Source organism: Malaclemys terrapin, chromosome 8 (genome assembly GCF_027887155.1).
Source record: "Malaclemys terrapin pileata isolate rMalTer1 chromosome 8, rMalTer1.hap1, whole genome shotgun sequence".
In the NCBI taxonomy this organism is placed as follows: domain Eukaryota; kingdom Metazoa; phylum Chordata; order Testudines; family Emydidae; genus Malaclemys; species Malaclemys terrapin.
Genome location: NC_071512.1, coordinates 35,401,597 through 35,423,177, shown reverse-complemented (window position 1 = coordinate 35,423,177; position 21,581 = coordinate 35,401,597). Strand labels below are relative to the sequence as shown.

General features: G+C 40.7%; 1 protein-coding gene across 3 annotated transcripts in view; it reads right to left on the bottom strand.

The window, feature by feature from the left end:
- Positions 1-739: 739 nt before the first annotated feature.
- Positions 740-21,581, bottom strand: part of UBE2D2 (ubiquitin conjugating enzyme E2 D2) — a 59,876-nt gene continuing 39,034 nt past the window's right edge. For all 3 annotated transcript variants that reach the window (XM_054036796.1, XM_054036795.1, XM_054036797.1), the window contains 2 exons: positions 8,244-8,337; positions 740-6,043 (listed from right to left, as the gene is read on the bottom strand). In XM_054036796.1, coding sequence (XP_053892771.1) covers positions 5,998-6,043; positions 8,244-8,337 — 140 coding nt within the window. In that variant the 3' untranslated portion in view covers positions 740-5,997. The remainder of the gene's footprint in view (positions 6,044-8,243; positions 8,338-21,581) is intronic.

Here is a 21,581-nt window from a genome sequence, read left to right as displayed (position 1 = left end):
AAGTGAGCCTGTAAACATTGCCTTATGGTGAAAGGAGAATGCAGCTACCAGCTTTGGCTGCCCTGCTGCTCACTGGAAAGTGAGGGGTGGTACTAGGGGGTGATGCTGCTCTCAGCTCCACCCCCTTCCCGGGAGAAGGAGAGCAGGGCTGGAGGGGATGCCTATAGTAACTCCCCACAGCACAGGGAGCAGGCAGAATCTAAATTTACAGGCAGCTAGCTAGTGCTACTGAATTCAGCCCTGGAAGCACTGTTTATCTTTGAAGGACAGCCTAGATTGGGGGAGCAAGTGGAACAAGATTAGGACTGATGGAGAGGGCAACACCACTAATGATGGATGAGAGGAAGGAAAGGGCTTGTGATTGGATATAAGTGAATGTAGAGAAGTGAATGAATTAGGTAGAAGAATCTAGTCAGACAGAAGGAATGAAAGACCAGTTTAAAAAAGGAAAACACCAAAGTTAAGCAAAAGAAGCAGTCAAGCCACAGTAAATTTAATGTAATTATTTAATGGAGAGGCATTGCAAGACATTACAATCACACATGCAGATTTATGAACATACTCCCTGACTCAGAGAGGCAGTGGCAATAGGGATTTCCCCCCCAATGTCCCTCTGTGGCTGCAGTTATTCAATGTCTGGTTTGGCCTTTGCACCTCTAGAATGCTCAAGATTGTACTAAAAAATGGCAGGTTCTCTCTTTAAAATTCCCACAAGAAAAACCGTAGATCCTTCAAAAAAAATGTCTTGCTCCTTCTTGTAGCTTTGGCAGAAGCTGTCACCTGGAACAACTTCCATCTACAACCCCAACAATGAAAAGTGCTCAGAACTCACAGAAGGGATGGAGGGGGAGAAGAATCAAATTTGGTTAAAAGTATTAAAGACAGGGCAACGTATGAGGTAGGGATCTATAGGTTGAGAGAATTTGAGAGCTTCAGAGTAACTAACCTGAGGAGGGGGCGGGGAGAAGAAAGAAGACAGGCTTGTTATCCATCGTTTAAAAATTATGGAACCAGAACGTTACTGAAGATAAGTTGCCATCCTTTTGCTAGGATAAGACGTCACCCACAGGCCCCAAGGCCTACACCACAGGCCTCTGCTGGCTGCAGTGTAATTACATTCACTGTCAGCAGCAGCGAAGCTTGTGTCATGTCCTTCAAACTCTCTACAGCGAAGTGACATTTTGACAGATTGCTAACTGCTCTGAGCAAAGATGCAGACTTTTCCACTGCACCTCCCACATATCCAGGTGCCAAAACAGGCAGCTAGTGCTGCGCTCACAAGTGCGTGTCGGGGAATTGTAATTGGACAAAGAGGCCTATGATCTGTTCTCCAAGTCATAGAAACTCCAGGTCAGCAAGGCATCACTGGAGCTGCTTAACTTCTCTAAACAGCAGGAAGATGATTGGGATCATCAAGAGAAGGCAAGCAGGGCAGGACACATGTCTGTGATTGGCTGCTGCAGTAGCAAGGGAGAGACCACCATTTGCTTAACACCTATGCTAAACAGTGGTAGATATGAGGAAAGAACCTAGATGGACACTGACAAAGACATTTTATGGTACATTTGCTTGACTAGCGCAGACAGTACTTTAACAGAAAGTCTCTAAACACACACAAGCATGCAGCTCCTTTTTAGAGTATCAGCCCAGTTACTGAAGAGTCTCAGTTGTAAGTGCTAGAGCAGATTATCCTTTAGTTACTGCTTGGTAAGAAGTGCAGCAGTGTCCCCCAATTCAGGAACAAGTTGGAGGATATACTAGATACATTACCTGTAAAGTTTAGAACCTAGCCTATAACTACTATCTAGAGACAATTTCATCCTGTTACTTAACTTGAGAGAATAGGATCTGAAAGTAACAAGGAAGATTTCAAGAGATCTAGGCTAAAATTTGTAAATTATTTAGGCATTGCAACACAGAGCACAGCTACACCTGATTTAGACACCTACATCTCATTTTCAAAAGAATTTAGGACTATATCCCACTGACGTGCCCAAGACCCCTTTTTTAAATGATTGTAGGCTCCTCAATCAGTTAAGAGTTGCAATGCTAAATTTAGCAGTGCCTAGATACCTTTAAAAATCTGGGCTTTGGTTATTAACTATAATCCTTAAAAGCAAATCCCAATGCGAAGAGGTTTAAGAATCAGGATTGCTTTAAGCTATCCCACCCCCCAAAAACCCAAATGAAAAATCAAGATTCATTTCAAGACAAGTATTCCAAATTGAAATTCAAACGGAATCATTATAGCCATTTAATACAACAGACCAAGTGAGTGGAGTTCTTCTGTAAAGTGAGTTTTCACAGTCCAACATCCAGGAGTGTATGATTTAGGCTTATACAGAAGTGACAGAATAAAGCACCAATTTGACTGAATTCTCAGGCGCTACAATCATAGAACATAACACATTGTTAAAACTACAGGTAGAGCATTGGCAGATAATTTCATGAGGCTGCTGGAATGAAGATAGCTGGATGACATTTTAGTGACAGTTCACAATCTGAAACCATTTATCCTTCCATCTGCTGTACTGCAGTATATCCCAGTCTTCATAAAAACATTTAAGTGATTAGCTCTATCATCAGATATCTTTACAGCCAGAGTTTTCAAGAAGGCTCAGACACCCACAATGCGGCCATTTTTTTTATTTTTATTTTTTAAAATAGGGACATAATTAGCACCCAGGAAAATGGGAACTGTTAGATGCAAGAGTGCTTCTGAAGGTACAACCCTATAAGTCACAGTAGTAACAGTTAAAGTGAACTAGTTAACTGAAACAAACTGTAAAGTCAAGACAACCTCTCTGTTAGCTGCTTGATTGGGCAACATTAACACCTGTGCAAAGAACCCAGAAACTAAAGCTTCTTGCAACATGTAATGCTTCAGGATATGTCTACATTGTAGTCAGGGATGTGAATGCAAGGCCATGTAGACAGAAATTCTTGGTGATCTGTACTCCAATTTGCAGCAAGCTAATTTAAGTGTACATCATGGAATGGGCTTTAGCACAGGCTGCACAAGCCTGCCTGCCTGCCTCCACAAGTACATACGTAACTGCTAAGCCCTGTGCCGTGGCATCCTCACTGCTATTTTTAATGAGCTAGCTAGAATACAACTAGCATGCACACATCTACACAAGGTGCTATTCACACCTGCGGTTGCATGAACTCAGGTCCCAATAAATTTAAAGCCTTCACTTCACCTACAGAAGGTAGAAGTCACTTTACTACAAGTGATGATAGCCATGTGTAAGCTGGAATTATGCGGAATATGGAACACTCCCATCATTTTGCATTAGCGTTTAGCTTAGATCTTATCTACTCTTACCTAGAAGAGACTTCTGCCACCCTTTCTATTACAACTGACCATGCAAGAGCCTCATCCACAGCTTTGAAACAGGCTCCTTTTGTTTCTCCATCTCTTCTTATAACACTCCTCTACCCTTGCCTCTCAATCTCTCCCCCACCACACACACTTCGGGCCTTATGAGTATGGTAATTTACTTCATGACCACATAAAAAGGATTTATTTAGATTATATATTCCACTCTGGCACTTACAGCAGACTATGGAGACTTTATACACGATACTCAAAACAGATGTGCAGTTAAAGGCAAGTAATTGTTTAGTTATGCTTATCATTGAAGGTGATAAGGAAGACCAAACATGGCATAGGAAATTGTGCTGGTGACTTCACAGTACCCTGTACTTTCCCCAAGTGCCACAGTAGGGTACCAGTGCATTTAACACTGGAGCTTTTTTTTAAATTACTATTAAATATAAGGCCTGATCATAACTGTTAGACGTTCCAATAGACAAGAGGACTGCACAGAAGTTCATACTAAACTACAGCTGCAAATTTAGGTACAAGTTATTAAATTCCTGTTCTATGTGGCTGTATCTTATTATTGGTAACAGCATGCATGGTGGGTGAATCAAACCAGTCTGTTGGTTCCCATTACGGCTCATTTTTCTATGGCCATAATATCATATGAACATAGGCAAATACAATTATGCTCTTAGATAATGCTTCAATAATGAAAGCCTTTCCCAAGTTCTTTTGTCCTTTCAGTACAAGTTACTTCACATAATTGTACTTTTTCCAAGAAGCGTTCTATATTCTTAGCACATCACCTGTTCAATATATGACCATACATTCTGTAGTTCTTTCCAAGAGAAGCTCTGCTGTTTCAGAGCCATTTTAATCAGAAAACTTTGCTTTCCCCCCCATGCAATAAGTATAAAAACCTCCAAGTGTAAACCATAGCAGTTACCATGTGTCTGCTATCAAGACTCATTTGAATATGCAAGTTTTTCCTGTAGCCCGCTGCACAGAAAACTCCAGAGGCTGCTAACCTTTACATGCAGAGATGCATAACCAAGGACATTGAGAGATGAGACAACTGGAACAAATTTAGACCAAAAGCAGTGGACATTTATTCCTCATTTGTGCAAGAGTGTAAAGATGCATTTGAAAATGGATGGGACAGACCCCTGTGGCTGGAGGCTATGGCCTCTCCTTCAGTTTGATGGCTTGTTTTACAATTATACTAAAGGAGATAAAATTGCAGACTCACCTACTTCACATGAATGTTGCTGGCAAATACACTTGTTTACAAAGTAAAATTTCAAACTACATTTTCATTGAATTCAAGTGAAGACTTTGTTCAAATAAAAGACACATACAAGTACAATTTAAAACCATATGAACATTTGCAAATGTTTAGTGCAAAGTAAGCATGTAAAAGCTACATTTTATGAACGTTTGTGCTGATGTGTGTGATAATTTTTACCCTTTTACATCCATTACTTTTAGTTACATAAGGTTTCACTTACCTACATATGCATTGTGTTAAGTCCCATGCAAGTGGGAATAATACCATTAGGCTTTGTAAAATGTTGCTCAGATCCTCATTAAGTAAACTGATTTTTTGGTTTAACAGTCAAGTTGCTGGCACACTACATATCTTGAGTTCATGTAAGTGCTTTAACCTTAAGTTTGTCTTGTTCAGGCGCATAGCCTTTTCTGATGCAAACTGAATTGCTTCATGATTCTGAAATGCAACTGTTTGTGAATGCAGACATTTAAGGACAAGCCACCATTAATTATAGCCTGTAACAAACTGGTTTTAAAATTAAAAGCCTATTCACACAAAGTTATATGTAATGACTGTAGTAATCAGTTTATTACACAGATTAATCATTCTTGAACGTACAAGCCCCAGGGGAGCAGTTGGGTCTTTAAATATACACGAGTTTTCTGTCAAATGAATTTTTACCCTTACATCCAGAAAGACCTAAGCAGTTAAAAAACTTAAGAAAAATAAGAGCTATTAGCTATGTATTAACTGAGAAACCACATACAAACCAAAAAAATGAGGGAGGGGAGAGAAGAGTTGAAATAAATCAACATCACTTGATGCACTAATAGCTCCAATCCATTTAAATGTTGACCATTTAAACTTAGACCTTAAACACAGGATGTGGGTACGGGTTAATCTTGTTGGTTGTAACTTTTACCTAAGATGTAGATCCTTCAGAATAAAATGAATACAGAAACAGCTTTGAGTTCTTCACCTTGGCTTTCCATAACTGTTATGAGTTTAAAAGGATTCCATTTAAAAAAAATCCTCCCACAAGTCAGTGAACTGTCTCCAGAAAACGATGAAACCCACCACTCCTCCCCCCTCATTTTATTACCCAATTTAAATCAATAAGGAATGCTTTTAGGCTCACAACGAAGTTATGACTGAAGAACTGGCTTTTCACACACACACACTTCTTTGCTAGGAGTCAATGTTGGTACGGGGAATACAGTATTTCTATTTTGTTGTTCCAAGTATGTACAACACGCAGCACTGCTGTATCAGGTAAACATGTGCACAGGGGAAGATGAGGCGTGGGCTCATAGAAAGCAGTCAAATGGAAATCAAAAGGACTTTCTCTTTCAGAGTTCCCCTATCTTTATTTGTAGAGGTTATCCAATAATTTCTTTAGTTACATCGCATACTTCTGAGTCCATTCCCGAGCTATTCTGTTGTACCTGTATGTATAAAAAGAGGATTTGTTTAACATATATCGTCCACTCAAATGCAAGAGATATTTTTAACTCCAGTGGAATGTTCTTTCTACACATGCCTTTAAGCTAAGTTCTCTTCAGCAACATCAGAACTTTCAGTCAGGTAATTTGAAGAGCAAAATAAAGTTTCATGCAAATAAGTGACAACTTAACCCTTTATCAGGGCAGAGAGAGTAATCTTTGTTGTGTTCATAATTATTTCAGCAAGCAGCAACAAAACCAAGTCTTTGGGGCAGAATTACATAAAAACTAGTGTTTTGACAGGAAGACTTAAATTTACATGTTTTCTAACCACTATCTTTGGGCAACAGTGTGTTACTGTTGTAAATTTTATCTTCATAATAGTCTGAAAGTTCAGTATGATGCAATAACTATTTGGCAATGTTTTGCTTCTGCTTTCTCTTCGGTCGTCGTCAGTTGTAAGGAAAAAGTAATAGTTTCCCATAGATGCTGAGCTGCAAGATATTGCCAGATTCAGAATAGTGTTACAGCATTTGTTTATTTTGGCTCCAGCTATTATGGTTGACTATTTTGACAGAGCAAAAGAGGGACGAAATCTGGGCCATGACAACTTTCAACTTCTAAGGAGCAACCTGCTCCTTACAGACCCAATCCTACAGTCTTTTTGCACCCAGTGCACCCATTGGGGTCAGGAATTGTGCACACAGGACATTTTGGCTAGAGTCTCAAGTAAACACTGCAATACCATCATAATGTTTGATGCACTACTGATATTTGGGACATCTCCATTCCACCCGTCACAAAAAAGTGAGATACATTTCTTTTGTAAACACTTCACTCTGGAGAGTACACTATTAGCTAGAGGATACTTGGCCACCTTATTATACGGAATTCCAACTGGATCTTTGTTCCAATAAAGCTATTAGTCAACTTAATCTAAGAATGTTTCTTTGCAACGTAACAGGGTTTACTTAGACAACCCATTATATTAACTTCAACATTGTTTAAACTCTTCAAAAGCCAAGTTCAAATGTGTTGATAGCACAAGACTAATATATTTTCATATTTCTTTCGAGAATATATGAGCAGAACTGAATATATAAACACTGTGGATTTGACACTTTTACAGTTGTACCTCTTGCCGAACTGCTGAATACTAATCATGCAGCTTTGATGGCAGACAAGATGCACTGGCTTTCCTCAGTATCTGCTTCTGAATTACCAAACATATTATCCAGAAACTTGCTTAATTTCACCTCCCTCCCTACTCACAGGTTGCTGAAGTGCTGTCTTGACTTCATTAGATGGTCGTGTAAGGGAACTGCTGATCAGTTCTGGAGTGGGAACAGCTCAAGGTGGGGAATTAGTTTACAATCATCATCATCAAGCAATTGCTCAGACAAGAAGTTCCCTTTTAAACTGAAGCAATTTGAGTTACATTAATGCGAAAGTTCTTCTGATTTTTGCAATTTGCTCCTTAAAAGCTTGTAAGTCTTCCCCACATCTCTTTACCACTCTTATCCTTCCCTTGCACCTTAAGTATGCTGTCAATGAAGCTGAATCAGAGGTATTGGTTACCTCCGTGTTCATGCCCCACCATCTAGAACATTAGCACTCCCTGTAATAGAGTTTAACTTGTTCTCCTTCTGCCGACTACGTAGAATTGAAGCACAGACAGTGAAGGGTTTTTAAAATGTGTAACTCAAACTGATGCTGCAAAATCTGTATAAAATATGGTTTTTAATACAGATTACATTTGTGAGATTTTTCACAGGTTTATCAGGGTATCGATCATGAAGGCAAACCTGTAGTTAAAGCAACTAAACAGATATAGATTTGCTTATAGGCTGAGCATTTAGTTCATGGATTTGGGGGGCGAGGGGGGGGGAAAGAGGAGTTATGGCTTACTTAAAAGTCCCTCAATACAGACTTGAACTAGAAATAGAGACTTCCCTATAGCAATGCCATTAGGTACTACTATATTAAGACTAGTGTCAGTGTGCACTGTATCTACAGTGCCTCTTCTAAGCAATGTCTTTAGAAGACCAAGGTTCCCAACTGATCAAGACAAATTCAACAAATTCGGAGATTAGTTTTTTTTATAAAGTAATCCCATTTTCTTTTTACCTCTGACTCTGAGTACAGATTCTCCTGTTTTCACATTAACTGAAGCGTTTAACAGATTTTTAGCTTCCATACTCACTTTTCTCTATCTGTTTTGTAGATCCGTGCAATCTCAGGCACTAAGGGATCATCTGGATTGGGATCACACAACAGAGAACAGATGGACAAAAGTACTAGAGAGAAAAAACATTGCATTAGAATTTAAGTGCTGCTGAAAACACCTGCAGGAAATAAACCTACTTGGTTGCTATTTTAACCCTTGATGTCTGGAGTCAAGATGTGGTGACCAAAACAAAACAGACATTAACACTAATGAATAGTAAATTCCAGAAAAATTAGCCAAATGATTTCATATCCTAAAGTAATTACCATTTCACAGCTGAACTAAGGCTTTGCAGGACCATAACACTGTTATTTTGAGTACACCATGCCAGTATGGAGACACAGCTGGACAGAACTGTTCAATTACAAGTTGGAATCACCTTTAAAAAGGTGTCATGCAATTAAAAAAATATCAGGTATTATGTATACAATTGCCTAAAGGGTTTTAAGACAAGATTTTTAAAAATAAAAAAAAATTAATAGAAATTTAGGTCCTGACTTGCCTGGAAGATAACTGAAGAACTAATGTTATGACATAATCGGAGTGTGAAAGAGCAACTGAGAAGGGGAAGAGATTTTAAGACCAACTGTTCACAATATTCTTTGTCCATATTACTACTCATTTAAAGTTAAGATTAGACAACTGAGGCCATGTCTAGAATAGGAAGAGAGATCACATTTGCCAACATGTTTTAAAACACTGCTCTGCATCTAGTGTAAACAGGGAAAGTCATATTTAGAAGATAACACAACCTTCCCTGTTTGAACTAAGTGTAAAGCTGTAAACGCAATGTTAAAACTTTCGCTAAGTATTTTTAAATATGACCAGTCTTCCAAGACTAGACATAGCCTGAGAAATCCAATAGGCCCTCCAGCAAAGCCAGGAAAGAATAGAGTTGACATTCTGATATTTCTGAGGTTTAAAAATAAGAAAAAAAAAATCTTGATCTTATTAATACAGAGAAGCAATACTAAGCATGTCTTTAAAAATACACATCTTTACATCTTGCTATGACCTTGTCCATCTTATCATTTGATGCTGCCACGGTAGTACAGACCCTGCCTCCCAGATGTCCCATAATTCCTACCACCAGCTCAGCTCCATTCATGGTAGCAACAGAAGGAGTCTTAGCACACAGAAGGCCTGCTCTGGGCAAGTTTAGATACATGACATTAGCAGTCCTAGGAAATCTTAAATCTTGTATCTACACTAACAGCTCTGAGTCCAAATTAAATTAAATATTTGTCTAATCATACTATTTGATGTTTGCTCCATGAGGATTTTGGAAACTCCTTGTACAAAAGAGTCTTCTACAAGACAGGACGAACTGTTGTCCCATATGCTGAGTGCAAGAGTAGGATGGATTTCTCACATTCATCTTTAATTTGCCATACTAAGAAGAACTTCAGAGCTAGAGTGAAAAAAGAAATGATCCCAGGTATTTGGGCCAGGTGCTTTCACTAGCTAAGTTGTATTGGGTGGGGATGAGAGAACAAGAGGTGATCACAGATGCTTGAGTTAATGTAGTTTTCACTGCATTATGGTAGACTCTTTACTAGTGGGGTATATTAGTGTCAAACTATAGTTCCAGGTTTCTAGAACTATTTTAGGAAAGAACAAAAAATATTGGTGTACAATTCAGGTTCTGTATTTGATAAATTCCTGCAGATGTAAGGTCTCTGAAAAGGTCAACCTATTTCTTGTTCTCGGTTAGATTAGTGCCTCTTTTCCTCCAACACTATGTTACCAGTCTACTAAAGGTCACTCTTCAGCCATTTCTGGGTTATACCACCTGTGATATTCCAATTAATTAGTTGAATTTTCATTGGACAGACTATGTTCCGGAAACAAAATCCTTAAAATAGTTGTCAGTGAGAAAAAGTACGACAAAACAGTATTCTGCGTTAACAGAATTTCTGCACCCTCATCAGTATCTGTACACACAATTTTAGAGAACTTTAAAAGTTCAGGAATGGTCACACTGTTTCAAACTAGTAGTCCCAATTGGTCCAATATTCTGACAGCCCAGTCAGTACCAGATGTTTGGAGGAAGGTACAAGAAATCCTGTAGCAGGTAGTTATGGAATAGGAAAAATACTTCCTACACAAGCAGACGAATACTTGTCAGAGGTTAGTTTGACATGATATAGTTTATCCTTTCCAAAAAAAACCTAACATCCCTATTATTGTAAGATTTGGATGTTATGCATAAAACATCCAGTCCTTTCAGAAATCCGCTAAACTCTTTGGCCTCAATACCTTGTAGTTCCATAGGCTAAATGTGCATTATGTGAAAGAATTTCCTTTTATCAATTTTTCAATTTCATTCAATGTTCCCTTATTCTGCTATTATAAGATGGTGAAAAGTAGAACCAGTTCCATCTTCTCTATGCCATTGTTCTGAATATCAAGCCCTTTATTCACCTCCTTTCTGAAGTAGTTTGTCTTTTCAATCTCTTCACGTGAAGTTTCTACTTGGCTGTAGTCACTCACTGTCTCAACATATTCCACTTCCCCAGCCCCCTCCTCCCCCCCCTTCTTTTTTATTTTAAAGTGTGACCTGAATAGAACTTAGTATTCCAGGTGAGGTCATCTCATTGGATTTATATAGTAACTTTATTTTCAGTGTTGTCCATCCCTTTCCCTTAAGGATTTTAACATTATCTTTTAATCCGCACAACAGCAGAGGTTTGATTTGAGCTGTCCACAATGATGTTCAGATTTCCCCCTAAATACCCAAGTTGTTAGACAATTTAGAACCCAGCAAGGTTCATGAACAGTTTTTCCATGTTGCACCACTGTGCATTTGTTAAGGCTTTCATCTGCCATTATGCAGTCCATTCACATCAGTTGGTTAGGTCTTTGACAAAGATATTTGCAAGTTTTTCTCCCTCATTCTTTGTCTTGATTTTGTAGATCATTCATTACTACAGACATTTGTCTTTGTATAGAACCTTAGGACACCCTTGTTAACTTTTCGTTGGTCTTAATCCCAATATAGTCTGTAGGCCTTTTAAAGAAAAGGCAAACCTACACATCTGCCACGCTCCAATCCTTCAGCAGAGTAGCTGTTTTAAGGAGGACATCTGGTTTGCTAGCAACTCAGCCACTGCCATTCTTAAGTGCTTTCACAACTCTTGGATATAGACAAACCAGTCCTGGCGACTTGTGCTTTACTTTAATCAAGTTGGTGCAGGCGCTTCAGTCCTTGACAACACCTCAATACCTGAGATGAGCAGATATCCCCAAAACCACGATGTATGGTTGCCAACCCTCCAGGATTGTCCCGGAGTTTCCAGAAATGAAAGATTATGACATGTGATGAAACATCCAGCCAAAACTGCAACCCTACTTGGTAGTGAAGGCTGATGCAAACAAGTCATTTGGCTTCTCTACCATATCCTTATCGTTCAATTGTTAAATTTAATCTCTGGTGATTCAGGCTACCTCCTAGTTCTCTTGTAAACTTCCTGCTTATAGTACATTCTTGTTAGGATCTTTTACATTTAGCTATTTGCTCTTCATAGTCCTTTTTAGCTTTCTTAATTTCCTTCCTATGTGTTTTGCCTACTGAAGTTAAGTGTTCTTGTCTTCACTAGGCTTGGCAAGCAACCTCTTGAACATAGTTATTTATCCATATTTGTTTACTATGTGGCTTTCCACTTCCGTTCCTTCTTTTTGTTAAGTGTATGCATCTTTTATGATACTTACGGAGATTTCTTAAATGAACCATATCAGTTTCAAGGATGAGGGTTTCCCCTACTTTTTGTTTGAAGGTAATTTAACTTTTTTAATCCCCCTCACTCCCCCGTCTAAACTTGATCATGCTAGTTTCTGTAACAGTCTTCGCTAAAGAGGAAGATAATTATGCTGCAGTCATTATTACCTAGTGCTCAACTATAGTTACTTCCTGAACCAATTCTTGTGTATTACTTTGGACTAAGGAACAGCTTCTCCTCATACTCTGGAATTAGCTGTTCTAAAAAAATCATTTAAGGTGTCACAACATTGCTTCTTTATACCATGTTCCATTTGACCAGCTTATATGCAAGTAGATGAAGTCCTCCATTACTACCATTTTAGATTGTTGCCTATTTAATCTCACTATTGTGCATTCACTTTTTTCTGATTAGAAGGCCAGCAGTGTAACCTTAAGTAAATTTGTATTCTGACAGCTTTGAATGTCTATTTATAAAATGTCATCTGGTCTTTTCATTCAGAATTTCTCTCACTAGATTTTATGAAGTCTTTAGATATAATACTACTCCTCACCTTTACAGCCTGATCTGTCCAGTTTAGTTTATGACCAGGTGTTAATGTACCCCCTTCCCCCAGAACTTTAGGCAGTGTTGAAATATGGTGGGATACCAATTTCAAGATCCTCTTGCATTGCCAGGCATTCTAGTTCACCTGGACTTTAGTCTTAATTTTCATGGCAACAGCGTAAAGAGGTGAAAGACCCTTCTCCCTCTAAAGTGTAATGGTTAGAAGTTAGAGAACCTTAAGAGATATGCTTCCCTATGTACTTAGTCATTGTATTTACAATTTCAGAGTTTACTTTACTGTTGAAATAGAATCCCACTCTCAGATTTATCATCTCCGCAGTGCTGTCTTGCACATCAGCCACAGAATTATGGCTGACTGCAATTTTAGTAATAATGAGAATCCAATTCCTTCTATCTTGTGTATATCTCAGATTGTGTTTTCAGGAAGGCGCAAATTTGATACGGAAATCCACTACAGAAATATGAACTCTGCAGTACTTGTTTAGGACTACTTTAAAGAGCATAGAATCATAGAATATCAGGGCTAGAAGGGAACTCAGGAGGTCATCTAGTCCAACCCCCTGCTCAAAGCAGGACCAATCCCCTACTAAATCATCCCAGCCAGGGCTTTGTCAAGCCAGGCCTTAAAAACCTCTAAGGAAGGAGATTCCACCACCTCCCTAGGTAACCCATTCCAGTGCTTCACCATCTTCCTAGTGAAAACGTTTTTCCTAATATCCAACCTAAACCTCCCCAACTGCAACTTGAGACCATTACTCCTTGTTCTGTCATCTGCTACCACTGAGAACAGTCTAGATCCATCCTCTTTGGAACCCCCTTTCAGGTAGTTGAAAGCAGCTATCAAATCCCCCCTCATTCTTCTCTTTTGCAGACTAAATAATCCTGAGTCCCTCAGCCACTCCTCATAAGTCATGTGCTCCAGCCCCCTAATAATTTTTGTTGCCCTCCGTTGGACTCTTTCCAATTTTTCCACATCCTTCTTGTAGTGCGGGGCCCAAAACTGGACACAGTACTCTAGATGAGGCCTCACCAATGTCGAATAGAGGGGAATGATCATGTCCCTCGATCTGCTGGCAATGCTCCTACAGCCCAAAATGCCATTAGACTTCTTGGCAACAAGGGCACACTGTCGACTCATATCCAGCTTCTCATCCACTGTAACCCGTAGGTCCTTTTCTGCAGAACTGCTGCCTAGCCACTCGGTCCCTAGTCTGTAGCAGTGCATGGGATTCTTCAATCTTAAGTGCAGGACTCTGCACTTATCCTTGTTGAACCTCATCAGATTTCTTTTGGCCCAATCCTCTAATTTGTCTAGGTCCCTCTGTATCCTATCCCTACCCTCCAGCGTATCTACCACTCCTCCCAGCTTAGTGTCATCTACAAACTTGCTGAGGGTGCAATCCACGCCATCTTCCAGATTATTAATGAAGATATTGAACAAAACCGGCCCCAGGACCGACCCTTGGGGCACTCTGCTTGATACCAGCTGCCAACTAGACATGGAGCCATTGATCAATACCCATTGAGCCTGATGATCTAGCCAGCTTTCTATCCACCTTATAGTCCATTCATCCAGCCCATACTACTTTAACTTGCTGGCAAGAATACTGTGGGAGACTGTATCAAAAGTTTTGCTAAAATCAAGGAATAACATCCACTGCTTTCCCCTCATTCACAGAGCCAGTTATCTCATCATAAAAGGCAATTAGATTAGTCAGGCATGACTTGCCCTGGGTGAATCCTGGCTGACTGTTCCTGATCACTTTCCTCCCCTCAAAGTGCTTCAAAACTGATTCCTTGAGGACCTGCTCCATGATTTTTCCAGGGACTGAGCTGAGGCTGACTAGCCTGTAGTTCCCCGGATCCTCCTCCTCCACTTTAAAAAAAAAAAAAAAAAAAAAAAAAAATGGGCGCTATTAGCCTTTTTCCAGTCATCTGGGACCTCCCCTGATCGCCATGAGTTTTCAAAGATAATGGCCAATGTCTCTGCAATCACATCAGCCAACTCCTTTAGAACTACACCTTCAAGTAGGTGATGAAATTAGGATAAGATTCTTGGCTCCAGCAAGATCCCACTGCATCATTCTAGGAGCAGAGTGGACCTGTAGAGGAGCTTGGGTTGTTTAGTCTGACAAAGCGAAGGCTGAGGGGGGGATATGATTGCTATCTTTAAATATATTAGAGGGATTAATACAAGGGAGGGAGAAGAATTATTCCAGCTTAGTACTAATGTGGACACGAGAACGAATGGATATAAACTGGCCGTGGGGAAGTTCAGGCTTGAAATTAGACGTAGGTTTCTGACCGTCAGAGGGGTGAAATATTGGAACGGCCTTCCGAGGGAAACGGTGGGGGCGACGGACCTGTCTGGTTTTAAGATTAAGTTAGATAAGTTTATGGAGGGAATGGTTTAATGGTAAAACATAGTAGTCAAGGAAAACCAAGAAATGGTAGGTAAATAGTATAATGGCTAAAAGGGGTCAGGCTGGAGACTCTTGCCTATATGCTCGGGGTCTTACTGATCGCCATATTTGGGGTCGGGAAGGAATTTTCCTCCAGGGCAGATTGGCTGAGCCTCTGGAGGTTTTTCGCCTTCCTCCGCAGCATGGGGCAGGGACCTCTAGCAGGAGGGTCTCTGCCGATTGAAGTCACTAAAAACAGGATTGGGGACTTCAACAGCAGAGTCCAGGGAAGGGGTAGGGACGGTTTTATGGCCTGCAGCATGCAGGGGATCAGACCAGATGATCATAATGGTCCCTTCTGACCTCAAAGTCTATGAGTCTATGAGTCTGTAGCCTCACTGGCCAGTTGAGGATTCCTTCAGCATGGGGAAGTCCCCAGGAGTGATAAGTGCTTGAAGTGCCCCAGCAACCTGGCTAGCAGACTTCACCATTGGGGCTGTTAGCAGCTTTGAGACAGCACACTCCTGAAACCAAAATGGCCCCTGGGTCTGGGGTAGGCATACATAAAGTTACCTCCTCCCTTCACCCTTCCAGTTCTGCCTCAAGCACAGCTGTACCAGACCTAATAATCAAGTCATGCAGTACTTGAGTTAAAAATACAGAGGTAAAATTTTAAATGGATTTTATGTTGGGCCCTAGCTCTCATCTCCCTTCCCAAAAAGGCCAATCAACTCTTATCTACATCCCCTGTCCTGTTCTAATTATGTATAGCCAAACTCAAATTGTGATACTCAATATGCTAAAAATAGGCTGCTATTTACTAAGTCACGAATGTATTCTAAGTAGAGCTTTCAGCCTGACATCTCCTCCATCCACCACTGAAGACATCACAGGTTCTTAAAAGACTCTATTTTCCAGCTTGTCTTCCTACTCTAATGGGCATTGAACTATGACTTGCAAAGTTTTCAAGGCTCATGCACTAAGGAGACTAACTTTCGTAAGAGATAAGCCTCTACACTGTATATAGCCTAAGGGACAGAACTTTTACTCCTAGAAGATACATGTCCCAACTTGTCAGCCACAAATACAGGACACAGTGCCCAACAATGGGGTGATTATCTAGGTGCCTTTATTTTCCTTAGCTAATCTGTAGAACTCTTGTTTATGCCTCCAATTTTTAGGCTACACTGTAATCAGGCTTTTTGTTCTAAAAAAGTGGGAAGGGGGAATACTGCCCTAATTTTCTGAAGTCTAAAACAATGGTTCAGGTTCATTCAGAAAGATAACGGGTTCTTATCAGACCAACTTCACTATATACTGGATGTAGGTTAATAAGACAATGACAAGCTACCTATACTCCCATCATCAGTTAAAGAGGTATTCTTGATGCACCTGGCAGAATTCAGTTCAATATAAATGATTCTTTTTTTTTTAAAAACAAGACCAAGTTGAGCACAGCAAAGAGTTTGAGTGTTAAAAATTGCAGTTTCTTAATTTGAGGGAATCAGCTCAATTGTGAGGACAACTTAATTTCCTGACTTGAAACTTTCAAGAGTCACATTAGAAACTGGCAGCCTACCAAACTTAATATTTAAATTGGAATGTAGTCTACTTTAAATTTGCTATTTTAAAAAAAAGCTAGGGGAAGAGTATAGTAGGCTCAACCTATAGATGAATCCAGATATTTTAGCCATGCTTACTGAGAGCAAGCTACAATTAATTGAGTTCTCATGTATAGGGTTTTGTTACACAAAACAAGTCTAATGATATTTTTCCTTATGAAAACAATAGAAAAATAAGAGGCAAGGGCCTGTAGCTCCAATATCCTTCTGGACGACGTTCTAGTCACCAGGAAAGAGGAAAAACAGATTTAAAACAACCTTCCACAAGCCTAGCAAGCGCCAAATCTGAGTCTGAAAATATTCAGGCTTTCAAAACTTAAGTTTACAAATTTAACCATTTCAGGAACAATTTTATGAGGAGATTAACAAGAAGCCCTCTGAACTGGAATATGGCAAGATGAAATTACCGTCAATTAGGGTTGTATTTCTGCACTGTGATGAGGAATAAAATGAACCCAGATGGATATGATTCAGGATAAATCCTTTCAGTTCAGAGTCAAAGTGCTTCCATTTAAAGTGCAGGAAATACTTTGTTAAGAAGGTCCTATTTCTTGGCCATGACAACCTGTTCAAGGAAGAGAATTCTCCAGCACCACAGCAATCGATCCATGGTGATGGGGGACTTCAACTACTCAGACATCTGTTTGGAAAAATAACACAGCAGGGCACAGATTATCTAACAAGTTCTTGGAATGTATTGGAAACAATTTTTTATTTCAGAAGGTGGAGAAAGCTACTAGGGGAGAGGCTGTCCAAGATTTGATTTTGACGAACAGGGAGGAACTGGTTGAGAATTTGGAAGTGGAAGGCAGCTTAGGTGAAAGTGATCATGAAATGGTAGAGTTCACGATTCTAAGGAATGGTTGGAGGGAGAACAGCAAAATAAAGACTATGTATTTCAAGAAGGCAGACTTTAGCAAACTCAGGGTGTTGGTAGGTAAGGTCCCATGGGAAGCAAGTCTAAGGGGAAAAACAATTGAAGACAGTTTTTCAAAGAGACATTATTAAGGGCAGAAGAGCAAACTATCCCACTGCGTAGGAAAGATAGGAAATATGGCAAGAGATCACCCTGGCTTAACCAAGAGATCTTCAATGATCTTAAAAAAAAAGGAAGAGTCCTACAAAAAGTGGAAACTAGGTCAAATTACAAAGGATGAATATAAAACAAATATCACAAGTACGTAGGGACAAAGTTAGAAAGGCCAAGCCATAAAACGAGATCAAACTAGCTAGAGATATAAAGGGTAACAAGAAAACATTCTACAAATACATTAGAAGCAAGAGGACAACCAAGGACAGGGTAGGCCCTTTACTCAATTGGGGGGCGGGGGGGAGGAGAGACAATAACAGAGAATGTGGAAATGGCAGAGGTGCTTAATAACTTAGTTTCGGTTTTCACCAAGAAGGTTGGTGGTGATTGGACGTCTAACAGTGAATGCCAGTGAAAATGAGGTAGGACCAGAGGCTAAAATAGGGCAAGAACAAGTTAAAAATTACTTAGACAAGTTAGATGTCTTCAAGTCACCAGGGCCTGATCAAATGAATCCTAGAATACTCAGGGAGTAGGCTGAGGAAATATTTGAGCCATTAGTGATTATCTCTGAAAAGTCATGGAAGACTGGAGAGATTCCAGAAGACTGGAAAAGGGCAAATATACTGTCAATCTATAAAAAGAGAAATAAGGACAACCCAGGAAATTACAGACCAGTCAGCTTAACTTCCGTACGCGGAAAGATAATGGAGCAAATAATTAAGCAATCAATTTGCAAACAAACATCTAGAAAATAATAAGGCGATAAGTAACAGTCAGCATGGATTGGTCAAGAACAAATTGTGTCAAACCAACCTGATAGCCTTCTTTGACAGGGCAACAAGCCTTGTGGATAGGGGGGACGTGGTATATCTTGACTTTAAAGCTTTTGATACTGTCTCACATGTTCGTCTCAAACAAACTAGGGAAATGCAACGTAGATGGAGCTACTATAAGGTGGGTGCAAAACTGGTTGGAAAACGGTTCCAAGAGTAGTTATCAGTGCTTTACAGTCATGCTGGAAGGGCATGAGTGGGGTCCCGCAGGGATCAGTTCTGCATCCGGTTCTGTTCAATATCTCCATCAATGATTTAGATAATGGCATAGAGAGAGTACACTTATAACGTTTACAGACGATACCAAGCTGGAAGGGGTTGCAAGTGCTTTGGAGGATAGGATTAAAATTCAAAATGATCTGGACAAATTGGAGAAAGGGTCTGAAGTAAATAGGATGAAATTCAGTAAGGACAAATGCAAAGTACTCCATTTAGGAAGGAACAATCAGTTACACATACAAAATGGGAAATGACTGCCGAGAAAGGAGTACTATGGAAAGAGATCAAGGGTCATAGTTGACCACAAGTTAAATATGAGTCAACAGTGTAATGCTGTTGCAAAAAAGCAAACATCATTCTAAGATGTATTAGCAGGAGTGTTGTAAATGAGACGTGAGAAGTAATTCTTCCGCTCTACTCCACACTGAGGAGGCCTCAACTGGAGTATTGTGTCCAGTTCTGGGCCCCACATTTCAGGAAAGATGGGGACAATTTGGAGAAAGTCCAGAGAAGAGTGACAAAAATGATTAAAGGTCTAGAAAACTGGACCTAAGAGGGAAGATTGAAAAGAAAAAAAAAAGGGTTTGTTTAGTCTGGAGAAGAGAAGACTGAGAGGGGACATGATAACAGTTTCAAGTATATAGAAAGAAGGTTGTTACAAGGAGGAGGGAGAAGAATTGTTCTTCTTAACCTCTGAGGACAGGACAAGAAGCACTGGGCTTAAGTTGCAGCAAGGGAGGTTTAGGTTGGACATTAGGAAAAACTTCCTAACTGTCAGGGTGGTTAAGCACTGGAATACATTGCCCAGGGAGATTGTGGAATCTTCATCATTGGAGATTTTTAAGAGCAGGTTAGACAAATACTTGTCAGGAATGGTCTAGATAATACTTAGTCCTGCCACGAGTGCAGGGGATTGGACTAGATGACCTCTTGAGGTCCCTTCCAGTCCTGTGTGTGTTTATTTCTATTCTTGTGGCACAGAAACCTCAATCAATATTTCCCCCTCAAGTCAGACCAGGCACTGTACAAACACATAGGAGTAGCAGTCCTTGGCCTAAGAGCTCTTTGGGGGCAAACAGAAAAAACGAAGGGAGTATTAGCCACATTTTACCAGACAAACTCCAGCAGAGATTAAGTCATGTGACCATAGTAACAAGTCTGACAGAAGTAGGAAATGAACACAGACCTTTCAAGTCCCAGCCTAGCACTTCCAACTTGCAACACTGACCTTCCTTTCTGATTGAGGAGACTCCCGGAGAGTTTGAATTCACAGAAGACACCCTCCTGGAATCTGAAGACAACTCTAGTTGTCTAAATTGGCATGGGCTTTAATATAGACTTATATTCAGAAGCAGAACAAGTAGCAAGTCATTTTGGCTCAAGCCCTATTTTTAGAGTCTCATGCCTTGTTAATAACTGTAGGTGTATTTTTAGACAAGGAAGGTGGAACAGTCTCTGCCAATTATGTGGTATAGACAAAGTTGCTAGCAACTCCCAGTGGTGGTAGTATACTGAGTGATTGTTTCCCACTCAGCCAGAGGAACTTCCACCATGTGTTTGCTTATTCTTGGGGCTAGGCCAGGAGTAGGCAACCTATGGCACGGGTGCCGAAGGCGGCACACGAGCTGATTTTCAGTGGCACTCACACTGCCTGGGTCCTGGCCACCGGTCCGGGGGACGCTGCATTTTAATTTAATTTTAAATGAAGCTTCTTAAACATTTTAAAAACCTTATTTACTTTACATACAACAATAGTTTAGTTATATATTAAAGACTTATAGAAAGAGACCTTCTAAAAACGTTAAAATGTATTACCGGCACACAAAAAAGACGGTTACTCACCTTTGTAACTGTTGTTCTTCAAGATGTGTTGCTCATATCCATTCCAATTAGGTGTGCGCGCGCTACGTGCACGATCGTTGGAGAATTTTCTACCCTAGCAACACCCAGTGGGTCTGCTGTGGAGCCCCCTGGAGTGGCACCTTCATGGCGCTGGATATATACCCCAGCCGACGCAGCGCCCCCTCAGTTCCTTCTTGCCGGCTACTCTGACAGTGGGGAGGGGCGGGGGGGTGGAATGGATATGAGCAACACATCCCGAAGAACAACCAGTTACAAAGGTGAGTAACCGTCTTTTCTTCTTCGAGTGCTTGCTCATTTCGATTCCAATTAGGTGACTCCCAAGCCTTACCTAGGTGGTGGAGTCGGAGTGAGACATCGCTGTGTGCAAAACCGCTGATCCGAATGCAGCATCGTCTCTGGATTGCTGTACCAGCGCATAGTGAGCAGCGAATATGTGGACTGACGACCAAACTGCAGCTCTACAGATGTCCTGGATCGGGACTTGAGCCAGGAAGGCAGTCGAGGAGGCCTGGGCCCTCGTGGAGTGAGCGGTGAGGCGCGGCGTCGGGACACCGGCCAGGTCGTAGCAAGCACGAATACAGGATGTGATCCGAGAGGACAGGCACTGTGAGGAGACCGGTGAGCCTTTCATCCGATCGGCCACTGCAACAAACAGTTGTGTCGTCTTCCTAAACTGCTTTGTATGGTCAATATAGAAAGCCAGGGCCCTGCGTACGTCCAAGGAATGCATACGCAGTCTTGACGAGTAGCGTGTGGCTTAGGATGGAAGACCGGGAGAAATATATCCTGGTTCACGTGAAAAGGTAAAACTACCTTGGGAAGAAAGGCAGGGTGGGGGCGAAGCTGCACCTTGTCCTTATGGAACACAGTGTATGGAGGCTCAGACGTAAGCGCCCTGAGTTCAGAAACACGTCTTGCTGAAGTGATGGCTACAAGGAAGACTGTCTTCCAAGATAAGTACAGGAGTGAACAGGTAGCCAATGGCTCGAACGGAGGCCCTGTGAACTTTGAGAGAACCAGGTTGAGATCCCACGTCGCAACGGGTTGGCGTTGCTG